A 14,089-nucleotide genomic window follows, 5' to 3' on the forward strand; every position below is an offset into this window, starting at 1 on the left:
ATTTCTATCCCACTAATTTTTTCAACACTAAACAGTCATGAATCTTAAAATTATACCTGAATATTCTGTGAGGAAAAAGAGAAAGTCATTTCTCAACTTGTCTGATAAAGAGGCATTATAAGATACCAACTTTTCTGTGTCACCCAGTACAGCTTTATATATTTTCTCTCATGGAAAGCTTAAATGCCAGACACATTTTTAAAAAGGACAAACACAATTGATCTTTTCATCACTACAATCTTCTGAAATAGAGTTGATTGATGATTCCTAGAAACAAAAAAAGTTAAATGTCCTAGTTTTCCCAAATTCTAATGTTTCCCTAGTGATTATCAAGTAAATGATTAATATGCTGAACTTGCTTATTCTACTTATTTTTCAAAGTTCAAAATCTAGAACTAAAAAATAAAGATGAAACAGCTATGTTTTGTGCCAATAAAGTTAGTAAGTAATCACAGATCACCAACCTGTGAAGAGTCTACAAATGAAGGCATAACCTTTGCAAATTCTTAAAATACAGGAGTAAAATTTCAGACAAAACAAGCAAGCAATAAAAAGCAATGCATGTGGACGTGTTTTCAGAGTCCGAGTGATGTTCAGAAATAAGAACTACAAATGTAATTCACAGAGCTGAAGACAAGAGACTTCAGTGAAACTTTACTTGGGACAGTGGAAACTCAAGTTTTTTCTTTGTACAGCATTACAAATGGCACATGGAGACTGCTGAATCTTATCCGTAATATTTATTATGAAGCCTATATTTTGATCCAATTTGCACTGAACAGTGACATGAAATTATGTCTATGCTTTTGGAAACTTGAGGGGTAAGTTTTAGGAGCTTTCCAAATATATTTTTTTTTTGGAAGCAACTAGCATCTCTTTACACTGAAAACATTCAGGGTTCATTTCACAAAATATTTCCTAACCATAACAGTTTAATGAAGCACATACCTTTGCCTTCAACTTGAGAGTAATTAAATGCTTTCTACCAGAAGCATCTTCAGCTTTTAACTTGATGGTACTGAGACAGGTATCCACAAATACAAGTCTGGTGAGTAGAAGGAAATAAAAAATGATCATGCTAGGGAGGGCAAAGTTGGGGGGGAGGGGGAGGTTAAAGGATGGTAGAATTCAAAATGAAAATATTTGCTGTATTCCTATTAATCCATTACAAAAATTAATCCGAGGCATTTCTGCATGCCAGCCCTTTATGCAGCTATAGATTTACTGCCGTTAATACACCAGCCTGGTGCTTAATGCAGTCATAGATCTCTGGATTATTTACAATGTGTGTCAAGGCTCATGCTGTGGTCAGTGAGCACTATGTTTCGGTTTTCCATCACTGGAACCTTTGGCACACACAGCATGTTGCTGTCAGCTTCTACTTATGTACACATTAAACTTCCTGTCAAACTCTTTGATCCATTTCTGTAGTTTCATACAGTATGAGACTTTTGTGCTTCCTTTATTTGTTTTTCTCTTCAATGAACTTCTCCTTTATTATCAATAATGTTAGTGTACAAAAATCTGGCTGATATTAGTTCATATACTCAATTGATGCTCTAAGGAAAAGGTTATATAAGCACAGGTACAGTCCAATCTGGTAACAATAAATTTTCTTTTTGTGCAATATATAGCTTCTGACATTTAACCTGGACATGCATTCAAGATGACTAATATTTTAAACCCACAGCACAAGCACAATTGTTTCTGGCTTTAAGTTGCTCTAAATGCATGAATTTTCTACAACGGAAACCAATACCCTTTGAAATACATCATTCTGTAAAAATATGGTCCCTTGAGTAGTATAAGCTACTGCCAAAAAGGTTCAAATTTAGCAGTATATTTACTAGTGAACTGGGCATGTGGATATTTTTTGACATTTTTACAATACTATTCTCTTGTAAAGATAAAAAGTAGCCTAAGAGTATTGCACAACTTATCACCCAGACTGATGGTGAGACCCATTAGAGTTCAGAACTAACATTAGCCTCCTCACCTAGGAAACATTTCTTTTAACATCACTATATGCCATCTAGTCACTAGCCAGATGTAATGGTAAAATAGGTCAATTTCAAGAAATGCTGGGCAATAGTTGTGGAACACTGCTTGTAATGAAAAATAGATCTAAGTCTGAAGATCCGGATCCTCAAAAATAGAATAAGAAGTAAAACAAAACAGTCTTTATCAACAGAAGAAATATGTATCCTAAACTATGCAAAGTCTAGGGTCCTAGAAAATAAATGAAAGCAAAATTATTCTAGAAAAAAACTATTTACATTAAAATATTAATGACTTGTAAGTAAAAGAAAATAATGGTTATATATCTGTAAACATCTCCCCAACCCCCTACCCCCGACAGTTTAGAACATGAGACTTCGTCACATGTTTCATCAAGACGACTCTAAGGCTCTGACTCCAAAAACGCAGACACTTCAGATTCAAGACGTTGAGACATGCATTCATATTCTCTACTAATCAAAACAGAACGAAGGAATTTTAAAAAGTTACAAATAAACAGTTAACAAAAAGAACAAGAAGGAACAAACATTAACAAAACAAATTTCCAACAGCTATTATAAAAATGAAAAGTGGTTAGAAAAGCACTGGGTGACAAAACAGATTAGAACAGGAAGAAAAGAAGGCTCCAGAGGGTTGACAGCGGGCAAAAAAAGGAAAGTTTGTATAATACGGAGAATAGAAAGTATGACTTAAATACAAGATGAAATTAAGAAAAAAATTTTAAAAATGCAAGAAACCAAAAAGGAATGAGGGAATTTTAAGTGAAGTTATAAACAATAAAGCGACGACAAAAACTGTAATTGCTCCACCATTAGTTTTTCAGTGAAAAGCATTTATGTAGTCATTAAAAATTTAGCTGCTAATTATGATTTTTGGAATCCAGCAACAGACAAAACTAAGAGACTTAATTATAGTTATAGAAACTAATGTAAATACATTTGACCACGGCAATTTAAAAGGAAGAGAGGACACAACTTGAGAGATAGAGGGAAAAGATATGAGGAAGGAAGATTAGGGACACTAAAATTTGTAATTGCTAATTTGAGAGTAAGAGATACCATCTTTAATTGAAGGGACATGAAAGAAGTTTGAGAAATATTAAAGCTAACAGAGGAATAAAAGAAGAGTGAGGAAGGGAGAGAAAAGGTAGTATGCGAGCCAAATCCTTTTCTACTATAATAATCAGTATATAATTTCCAAAACTGATAAATCAAGTTATATTGAATAAGGCACATTATTTAGAAATATGGAAGTTGTGAACATGAACATTTCAGTGAATATGAACATTTCAGTGTCTATCTTAAAGACTAAGAGCAGGGATACAAAATGGTGTGGAGGAAAAAAAAAAAAAGACTGCTGCTCTTTATTATAAGCCCTAAGTAGTTTACAATCATGATAAATATGTAGACACAGAGAGAACAAGAGGGGTGGGGAGGGAAAAGGAAAAACTAAATCATCAACCAGTACTTTTCACACTGATGCTCAGCATCAAAATATTAAAAGTTATTGAACATCTATAAAATAAGATAGAAATAAAAGTTCTGGTCTTTATGCAATTACACAAAAAATTATCTTCCCACAAAGTTTAAGACAGAGGAACTACATTAGATATGGCCTTGCTTTCAAAATGATCATAACGTTAATTCTGCTGAACTTTAAGAAGTAATTCAAATAAAGTATCAAAACAATGTTTGCAATTGCAGGTTAATCTTGGCATAGTCATTTAAAATTAAGCATTTTACCCATGCTGATGCCTGTCTACTTTGTATAAGGGACAGGAAGAAACCTTATTCTAAATTATTAACATCTTGGGTACAAATTTGCTAAACCAAATTTTGGCAGGGTACATCCGACATCTAGCAGTCCTTCCAGCTGCACTTGGATGTCAGCATATCACTAAATCTGGCCGATGAACTGTAAGCAGTGATTTGTGCATCTCTTGAATCATTTGTAACAAAAGCACACCTTCCCCTCCCCCTACTCCTCTCATTCTCCCTACCTGTACACCAGAACTTAAGCCAACATAAGCCAGCAAAGACCATGCAGACAAGAACAACGCTCTCAGAGCAGCTCTGACCAACAGAACCTCTGCTAGGATGGAAGCAGTCTATACCCGCACTGTCCAAAACAGCAGCAACACCCACATGTAGCTATGAAGAACTTAAGATACATTAAAACTGAATTTTTAATGTAATTTAAATATAAATATCAATAGCCACATTTGGCTAATAACTACTGTACTTAACAATGCAGCCAGGGTGGGGCACCTGGGTGGCTCAGTCGGTTAAGCATCGGACTCTTGATTTTGACTCAGGTCATGATCTCATGGTTCAAGGGTTCAAGCCCCACGTCGGGCTCTGTGCTAATGGCACAAAGCCTGCCTGGGATTCTCTCTCTCTCTCTCTCTCTCCCTCTCTCTCTCTCTCTCTCTCTCTCTCTCACACACACACACACACACACACACACACACACACACACACACACACAATCAATAAACTTAAAAACAAACAAAAAAATGCACCCAGGGTGGATGGTTGAGAAACAAAGAAACTTGAGTTCCTGGATGACCTTATGGACCAAACAGAGCCACGAACTCCCTCCTGACCACCTTGCCTACCTCTCAACTGTTAAATGAGAGATGAATAAAATTCTATCTTGTGTGAAAATTGAGAATTCGGTGTTCTCTTTGTTAATGGCACCTTAGCTTGTACCCTTACTAACAGAATGTATTTCTATCCACAATAAGAATAGTATCTTATTGTTTGGTGTATGGAAGAGATATTAAGGGAGGGGGAAAAAAGTAATAAACTGTTAACAAGTAACATTAAAATCAATTTTTCTTAAAAAAAAGCCTATTTCAAATGTTCTGCTTTATTGTAAAGTTGGGTATCTCAATTTAGACAATATGGAATAACTGTAGTTTTCACTCATTTATTTATTTTTTTTAATTTTTTTTAATGTTTATTTATTTTTGAGACAGAGAGAGACAGAGCATGAACAGTGGAGGGGCAGAGAGAGAGGGAGACACAGAATCTGAAACAGGCTCCAGGCTCTGAGCTGTCAGCACAGAGCCCGATGCGGGGCTCGAACTCACGGATCATGAGATCATGACCTGAGCCGAAGTCGGACACTTAACCGACTGAGCCACCCAGGCGCCCCAGTTTTCACTCATTTAAATAACATATACATTCATATAAATAATAAACTTAGGAAAGTCATCACTTTTGAAAAGCTCACATTTTTGAAAAGTTATAAAATCACATTTAAAATTTATATTTAGAAGTTATTATTTATATTTAGGTGTTCTTACTTAGTTAGGCATAATCCAAAATTGACTAAGAAAGTGTAAACATACAAATATAAAACCTAAAGAAAAAACTCTATTTTTGGCACTTTACTTTGTATTTATCATTTGCTACATTTCTTTACAAGTTACTGCTTACAATAAAATGGCACTAAACTTGACAGTTAAGTTTTTTAAACATTTGAAAAGGACACTAATTCTTAAGCTTACCAGAGGTTTTTGCTATTCACATTAATAGCTGAATGTTACCAATAGAGAAAAGCAGAAGAAAATTGCTTTGTAACACTATCCTTAGTTTGACCAACAGCTTAAGCTACATAGTTTTTCTTTAAACATCTAAGATGCATGGGTGCCTGAGTGGCTCAACAGGTTGAGGTTGAGTGTCTGACTCTTGATTTCAGCTCAGGTCATGACCCTAGGGTAGTGGGATCCACCCCTGTGTCAGGCTCCATGCTGAGCGTGGAGCCTGCTTGGTATTTTCTCCCCCTCTGCCTCTGCCCCCTCCCTCTGTCGCACTCTCCCTGTCTTGCTCTCAAACAAACAAAATTAAAATAATATAAAATAGTTGCATTTATGCAGCAATAACATCAAAAGGCAGGTTACAGACCTTCATATTTTAATAAAGCATCAATTCCATGTTTACCACCACCCTCAAGTTTAAGCATTAACTACTTCAAAAAACCTCCCTAATTGGTGTTTTTTTCTTGTATCTTCTATATACATCAATCTACCCTGTCCTCCCATGGCTAAATTAATCTCCCTAAGTACTTTTTAAATTGTATCAACCTCTTGCTCAAAAACAGTCAAGGAATCCCCATCACTTGCATATAAACAGTCCTTAGGCTAATAGTCAAGACCTTTCAGTCTGGCCCTGATATTAATCCTCTTAAGTCAACAACTGATCTCCAAAGTCCAAAGATGAATGGCACATTTCCAGCAGTACAAACTTGTTTCTACCACTGCCTCCCTTGTAAGGCTCTCTATATTCCTTCCAAGCTTATCCCAATATCCACCTCCTCTAAGAACCTTCCTAGATCATCTGCAGCCCTAAAGGATTTCGCCTTTCTCACAACTGTCACACTGTTCCTCTTCGTGTAAATTTTTGCTTCCCAAATAACCTTTTTTTAAGGAATATGAAAGGGTTTTTTTCAAGTTTGAGAGAGAGAGAGCATGCATGCATAGCCGGGGGGAAGCAAAGAGAGAGGGGAGAGAGAGAATCCCGAGCAGGCTCCGTGCTGCCAGCGAGGAGCCCAATGTGGAGCCGAAATCAAGAGTCAGACGCTTAATCCACTAAGCCACCCAAGTGCCCCAGGAATGTGAAAGTTTTAAACTTCTCTGCATGTATGTATTATATGACCATGGAGATGCTGCTATCAGACTGGTTCATATTTATTGATTCATATGCAAGTTTTAAACAACTGAGTATATATTGTTTAAATTGCAATATATACTATAAACTTTTTACCAATTTAGAAAAATCCAATTTTTTCACTATTAGATAATTTCCAGTTATTCAGTGATTTGAATATATACGAGGAAAAAGCACTCTAATATATAGGTAATTTAAAATGAAAATCATACTTATTAACATCTATGTTCTTATGCATTATGCAATGGAAATTATCATTACTGGTTGTAATTAAATCATAATACTAATTAAGAGCTGTAAAACTCCTATGTAGTCTGACACTTTTAGGTGAACTGGTGGCTCAACAACTTTATACCTACTTTACACAAGGCATTATTTGAAATCAAATGACATGTGTTTCTTTTTAATCCTTATTAAGCATTAGTTTCATTTGAAAAACTATGAAAATGTGGCTCAAAGAGGTTACATTACTTGCCCAAGTTCACACAGCTGATAAGCCAGAATTAAAGCCCTTGTTAAGACAAAATGAATTCCAATAACTAGACAAGTATCTCCATTTCTGCCAATAAGGTATACAGTTCTTTGAAATGTACTGAGAATTATAGAAAATATCGCCGTCAATGGATTAAGTCCATTACCAAAATAAGGTACTTCATTAAAAATCCAACTTAATATATGTCTACAATCTTTTAACAGCACAATAAATTTAATAAAACTCAGCTCTTTAACAAGACAAATTGAAAAGGCTACATAGTTGGAATTCTACTCACTCTAGTTGACAAAAAACAACCATCAGATCACACTTCCCCCAGTTGGAACTATCTAATCTCTGAACTACCTGGGCCATGTGATTACTAAAACAAACATAAGGTATTTTATCACTAAGACGTGCATTTCTTCCAAATTGAGACACTTCTGAGACTGAAAGAGGCCAGGATAAAAGGATAAAAATCCTAATTTATGTCAACCCACTTATAATGAAAAGTATTCAGTCAGGACATTCTTAATAACAAACAGAAAATCTTGCTAAACCCCAAGGACTCTACTTAATTCTTATCAGTTTCATGAGCCATTCTACAAAACAACACAAGCAGAAGTGAATAGAAACCCATCAAAACCTCCTTCTGCATCACTCACCTTTGCGAACTGTGTAACACCTAAAGTCACCCATAGCTACCTTATCATCTTTTTACCCTTTGGACACCTAGATGTTTTTAGTGAGTAGTTATAGAAGGTGAAACAAATTCAGAAATTATAACAATAGCAATCAAACTTAAGGTCAGTTACTAATTCTCAATGTCATTTCTATAAAAAAGGTATGTGAATATAGAAAAAAAGATTTCAATCATATTCTAAGTATTTATTTATTTTTCCTATTTTTTTATAATGTCTGATCCAACAGAACTGATTAGATGTCAAATATCTAATTTAAAAACACAGCAAAGTCTTCATTACCTTAAAAAAATAGTTGTCTTTTATTATCAGATTTTACCATTACACTAAAAACTCTATATGATTATTACTTAGAGTGTAGGGAAAATATAGACATATTGACATGATCTAGGAATCATTAAGATTCTGACAATCCATTCAAATCAATTAGTTGTACAAATCACTATCTGCGTCATTTTAAGGGATATTTTACATTAAGAAGCTGGCCATCTGGCCAGCCAGGATCTCAAAAGGTAGCAATTCTAGTATGTGAACAGCCCAATTCAACTCTTGGTGTTAATACTGGGTTTCAGGACCCTCAGAACTATCAGTGTGCCAACTATACCAGACCTAATTTAAGAATCAAATCACAAAATAATATCGATAGATTTTCTTATTCCAGAGAGTGAATAAATACTGACAACATCTTCTTTGGCTTCGGACAATCCATGCAAACAACTTCTCTTCTGCTAACGCACTCCTCACTTGTAAAGACTATGAAACAAATGATTCAGAAACAGGAGCTATATTCTAATTCAATCATGCACACTAGTCACTATAATTAAACTTTGATCTTTCACAAATCTAAGCAACAGATTTCAAAACTCTCTCTCAGGATGGGTTAATTTTGCATATGGCCAATTTTATCCATGATGAGACAGTCACACACTGAGGATGAAACTAATAAAAACTATCTCTCCAAGTACTTGAGGTAACTTCAATAAAGGCTCCATCTCAGAGCTCCCCCACAGCACAATTCCAGGCAGCATCGTTCACACAGAACGCCTGAGGACTGTTATGCAGCCAGTCTTGGCTACATACGCTCATTTTATATATAAAGTTCAGCATAAAAATATGTATCTTGAAATTTATTCTGAGAATTAACTAAGAATTATGTAAAATAGTTAGCAGTAAGTAGCATATGACAGAAACTTCGAAAGTGGAAGTTCCTGTATATAATAATCTTAGTTCCAGGGGGAGACAGGCATTCATGTTGTAAGCAGTGCTATCATAGAGGTATTCATAACCTTCCTTTTGGCGTCCTCTGTTATCCAAGATAGACATTTCTTTTTCTCCCACTTCAGAAAAATGTATAAAATGCAAAGTAAAAGTAAATACTTTCTATTTGTCCCTAAAAGATATTTATTCCATAAAATATTTTAATACTTGCACTATTTCTCATATACCTTTGTTGCTAATGGCATTCAGGAAATCTTATAATTATATTCTGTAGTACTTGCCACAGCTATAATTAAGTACTACTGTGATCATCTACTTAAATGCTGACTCTCCCATTAGATTTAAGTTCCTTGAGGAATCCCAAGTCTTGCCTATAGATCTCCACTGCCTTACATTATAGGCATTCAATAGTTAGGTGGGGGGGGGGGGGAAGAATGATTCAAAAATCTCATATTTGCATTCTCAATTCTTGAACTACTTACTACTGGAGTTCCTCCAAACAGGTCACATCCACTTAAAAAAGCGCTTCCCTTCCCAAGTCCTCCCTACATTCCTAACTATCCTCTAAACACCCAAGATCTTAACATTTAAGCATCTTTAAATAAGTCAACATGATTTTTCTCCATCACCTTAAATCCAAAGAATGATCAGGTCCATGGTGTCAATGCCTCCAGACAAACCTCCATGATTTCAGCCAAATTACTATTAGTTCATCTCAATTCATTACTTGTCTTCTGTCTCTCCCCTCCATCGTTATGCTAAATTTTATTTAAAAGTTCTAGCTTTTCTCAAATCTTATTCATGAATGGCACCTTATCAAATCATGCCTAATCATATGAATAAACATTAGCCAGTCCCCACTAAAACCACCAACAGTACATTTAAAGTTACACGTAGCATCCATTTCTGGCTAAAATGGAGTAGCTTGCCACAGAACTACACTCCCACTGAGAACTACTTAGACCAGCCTGATGCAAGGGGAAAGTAAGTTTGAAGGCAACAAAACTTGAAGAACCAACATCCTGAAGTAAGAGAAACAACGGAGAGGTAAGCCAATACTGCAGCCATTTTTCCCTCAGCTATTTTGCCAACTCTGGGCACAGGGCAAGAGAAGTAGGATTGGGGTGAAGGGCACAGATAGCCGCCATTAAGTGGCACTAAAACATAAAACAACGAAACCACCTAGCGGCATTTCTGGCCATCTCTTAAGGTTAGAGAAATAAAAATAACAGACATAAAGGGCCAGAATCTAGTGAATGGTAGGGCCAGAGATCTTATCCTAATATTCGGGCCATTTTTCCATCAAAACTTTTGATAAATCCTTAAACTGCAAGGGATAAGAGGATAAAAGAAAAAAATAAGCAGAAAGCCAATGAAAACCAAAGGAGAATAATTAGATCTCTCATAATATAAGAAAAAATTAATTAACATTTCCCACTAGTGGGAAAAAGCCCCAGTGAATATCCCCAGGCTCTCAGTGGGAACTCTTGGATGGCTACCCCTAAAAGCAAAACAAACAAGAGGTAGATGAAGCATTGTCAAAAGCAGACCACTGACTCCAACTGGGAGGTAAACTGGAATTGTGAAAAGACACATATAAAGGGTGCCTGGGTGATTCAGTTGGTTAAGCACTGACTTCGGCTCAGATCATGATCTTGTGGTTCATGGGTCCAAGTTCTGCATTGGGCTCTGTGCCTAGAGCCTGGAGCCTGCTTTGGATTCTGTCTGTCTTTCAAAAATGAGTGAAAAAAAAAAAAAAGACACACATAAGAGTTTAGGATCTACCAAGGGAGAAATTCCAATGAACACATCTAGCTCCCGCTGGAAAGTTCGAAAGACTTATAGCTTAGGAGAGAGAGGGGAACAGTACGTACTACAGTGAATCTTACAAAGACTATATAACGCAACCTGAACCAGTTCAGTCTCTAGCAGGATTACAGTAACCTGCCCCTACTCTATTTCTTAGCAAATGAAAAAGTAAACACTTTATCAAAGAAAATATCCTCATCTAGAGCCTCTCAACTTTTTTATACACAATTTCTAACACTCAGCAAATATCAGGCATAGCACCTCAGCCTTAATGAACAAGGGCAAATACTGAAGAACAGCCAGCAACAGTCAGTGAGAAAAGGTGCATTAACTAAAATATGTGCAAATTAAGTTCATTTCTTCACTTCTCCCCTTTTACCAGTTTTTGTTTTTGTTTTTGGGTTTTTTTTTTTTTTTTTTAAGAAAAAGTAGTCATTGAGTAGAGACCAGGAAATTTCAGGTTTTACATTTTTGTTGTTGTTACAGAGTATTCAAGCCATTCTATTGTGAAAATAAAGAAAAACCCTTTACTCTTTATTGTTTAAAAAAAAAAAAGTATTGGGCCCACATGAAAAGATTCTCAACATGACTCATCATCAGGGAAAAATACAAATCAAAACCACAATGGCATACCGCCTCATCCCCGTCAAAATGACTACAATCAACAACACAAGAAACAGGTATTGGGGAGGAGGGGGGAGAAAGGGAAGCCCTCTTACATTGTTGGTGGGAAGACAAACTAGTGCAGTCACTCTGGAAAACAGTATGGAGGTTCCTCAAAAAGTTAAAAATAGAACTACCCTACACCCAGCAATTACACTACTAGGTATTTACCCAAAGGATACAAAAATACTGATTCAAAGGGATACATGCACCCCAATGTTTATAGCACCATTGTCACCAATAAGCCAAATTATGGAAACAGCCCAAGTGTCTACTGACTGATGAATGGTTAAGGAAGATGTGGTATATATACAATGGAATATTATCCAGCCATAAAAAAGAATAAAATCTTACCATTTGCAATGACTTGGATGGAACTAGACAGTATTAGCTAAGTGAAATAGAAGAAACAGAGAAAGACCAATTCCATATGATTTCACTCATGCGGAATTAAAAAATTGAGCAAAAACATTAAAAATTTAAAAAAAGCAGCAAACCAAGAAACAGACTCTTAACTATAGAGAACAAACTGATGGTTACCAGAGGGGAGGTGGGTGGGATTAAGGAGTGCACTGATTGTGATAAGCACCCCATGGTATATGGAAGTACTAAATCACTATATTGTACACCTGAAACTAATTAACATACTAACATAACTAACATACTACTGTATGTTAACTGGAATTTAAATAAAAACTTAAGAAAAAAAAGTAGCAGGTCCAGGTATTTACCAATGTAGATAAAAAAAGAAAAAAAAAACCATGAAAACCTACATACAGATGTCTATAGCAGCTTTATTAGTAATGCCAAAACTTGGATGCAACCAAGATGTCCTTTACTAACTTAATGGATCAATAAAATTGGTATATCCAGACAATGGAATTATATTCAGTGGTAAAAACAAATGAACTAACAGGCCATGAAAAGACTAAGAAGAAATTTAAACACATATTACTAACTAAAAGAAGCCAATCTGAAAAGGCTACATACTGTAGGATTCCAACTATAGGCATTCTGGAAAATCCAAAGCTGTGGAGACAGTAAAAAGATCAGTGGCTGCTAGAGGTTAGGGGATAAGAAGGCAGGGATGGATACTTGGAGCACAGAGGAAATACAGGTCATTAAACATTTGTCCAAAACCATAAGATGTACATGCCTAAGAGTAAACCCCAATGTAAAGTATGGTTTCGGGGTGACAACAATGTGTGGATAGAAGCTGATCCATTATCACAAATGTAGCACCTTGGTGTGGGGAATAACAGGGCAGTCTACACATACATAGGGGCAAAAAGTACAAGAAGAACCCCTGTACCTTCTTCTCAATTTTGCTGTGAACCTAAACTGCTCTAAAAAGGAAGAAAGCAGACAGACAATTTGGAAAAAAGAGAAGGAAAAAAAAAAAGTACTAGGAATGCCAAGACCCAGGACTAACTATATGACTGAAAACTATAAGAAAAAAAAAATTAAAAACAAACTCTGGTGGATCTATATTATGAGAGTTAGTAGAAAAGTATTTTTAAACAACTATGTAAGAAAATAGGGAAAAAGAATTTTAATAAAGCATTGAAATCGTATATTAATATCTAACAAAGTAGACATTAAGGGAATAAGTATTACCAGAGACTAAAAGAAACATTTAATGATAAAAATGAAAATCCACAGGAAGATACAGCAATTATAAATCTGTACACATTCTAAAATTAAAAATAGAACTGCCATATGGTCCAGCAATTCCATTTCTGGGTATACATCCAAAGAAAACAAAATCACAATGTTGAAGAGATAGCTGCATCCCCAAGTTCACTGCAGCAATATTTACCATAGCCATGACATGGAAACAACCTATGTATCCACTAACATCATGAATGGAGAAAGAAAATTTGGTATAATTATACACACCAAATATATAATGAAATACTATTCGGCCACAAAAAAGGACATCCTGCTATTGTGACACCACAGATGGACCTTCAGGGCATTACGCTAAGTAAAACAAGTCAGACAGAGGAAAGAAATACTACATGACCTCACTTGTACATGGAATCTTTAAAAAAAGAAAAAGCAAAATAAAAGAAAAAAACAGACCTCAAATACAGAGAATGCACTGGTGGTTGCCGGAGGCAGAGGTGAAATGAGTGAAGGTGGTAAAATGATACAAACTTCCAGTTATGTAATGTAAAGCACAGTGACTATAATTAATACTGTATTATATATTTGGAAGTTGCTAAGAGACTAAATTTTTTTTAATGTTTATTTTATTTTGAGAAAGAGAAAGAGAGAGAGTGAACATGAGCGGGGTAGGGGCAGAGGGAGGAGAGAGAGAATCCCAGGCAACCTCCACACTAATAGCATGGGACCCCATCTCATGAACCCTAAGATCATGACCTAAGACAAAATTAAGAGACGCTCAACTGACTGAGCCACCCAGGTGCCCCGAAAGTAAGTCTTGAAAGCTCTCCTCACAAGAAAAAAATTGTGTAAGTATGTGTGATGGTGGATGTTGGCTAGCCTTATTGTTGTGATCATTTCATGAT

At 35.7% G+C, this 14,089-nt stretch overlaps 1 protein-coding gene across 3 annotated transcripts in view; it reads right to left on the reverse strand.

The window, feature by feature from the left end:
• FANCL (FA complementation group L) overlaps nucleotides 1-14,089 on the reverse strand; it is an 84,616-nt gene that overhangs the window by 48,195 nt on the left and 22,332 nt on the right. For all 3 annotated transcript variants that reach the window (XM_007075382.3, XM_042981438.1, XM_042981439.1), the window contains one exon: nucleotides 949-1,045. In XM_007075382.3, coding sequence (XP_007075444.1) covers nucleotides 949-1,045 — 97 coding nt within the window. The remainder of the gene's footprint in view (nucleotides 1-948; nucleotides 1,046-14,089) is intronic.

This window comes from Panthera tigris, chromosome A3 (genome assembly GCF_018350195.1).
Source record: "Panthera tigris isolate Pti1 chromosome A3, P.tigris_Pti1_mat1.1, whole genome shotgun sequence".
NCBI classification, from domain to species: Eukaryota; Metazoa; Chordata; class Mammalia; order Carnivora; family Felidae; genus Panthera; species Panthera tigris.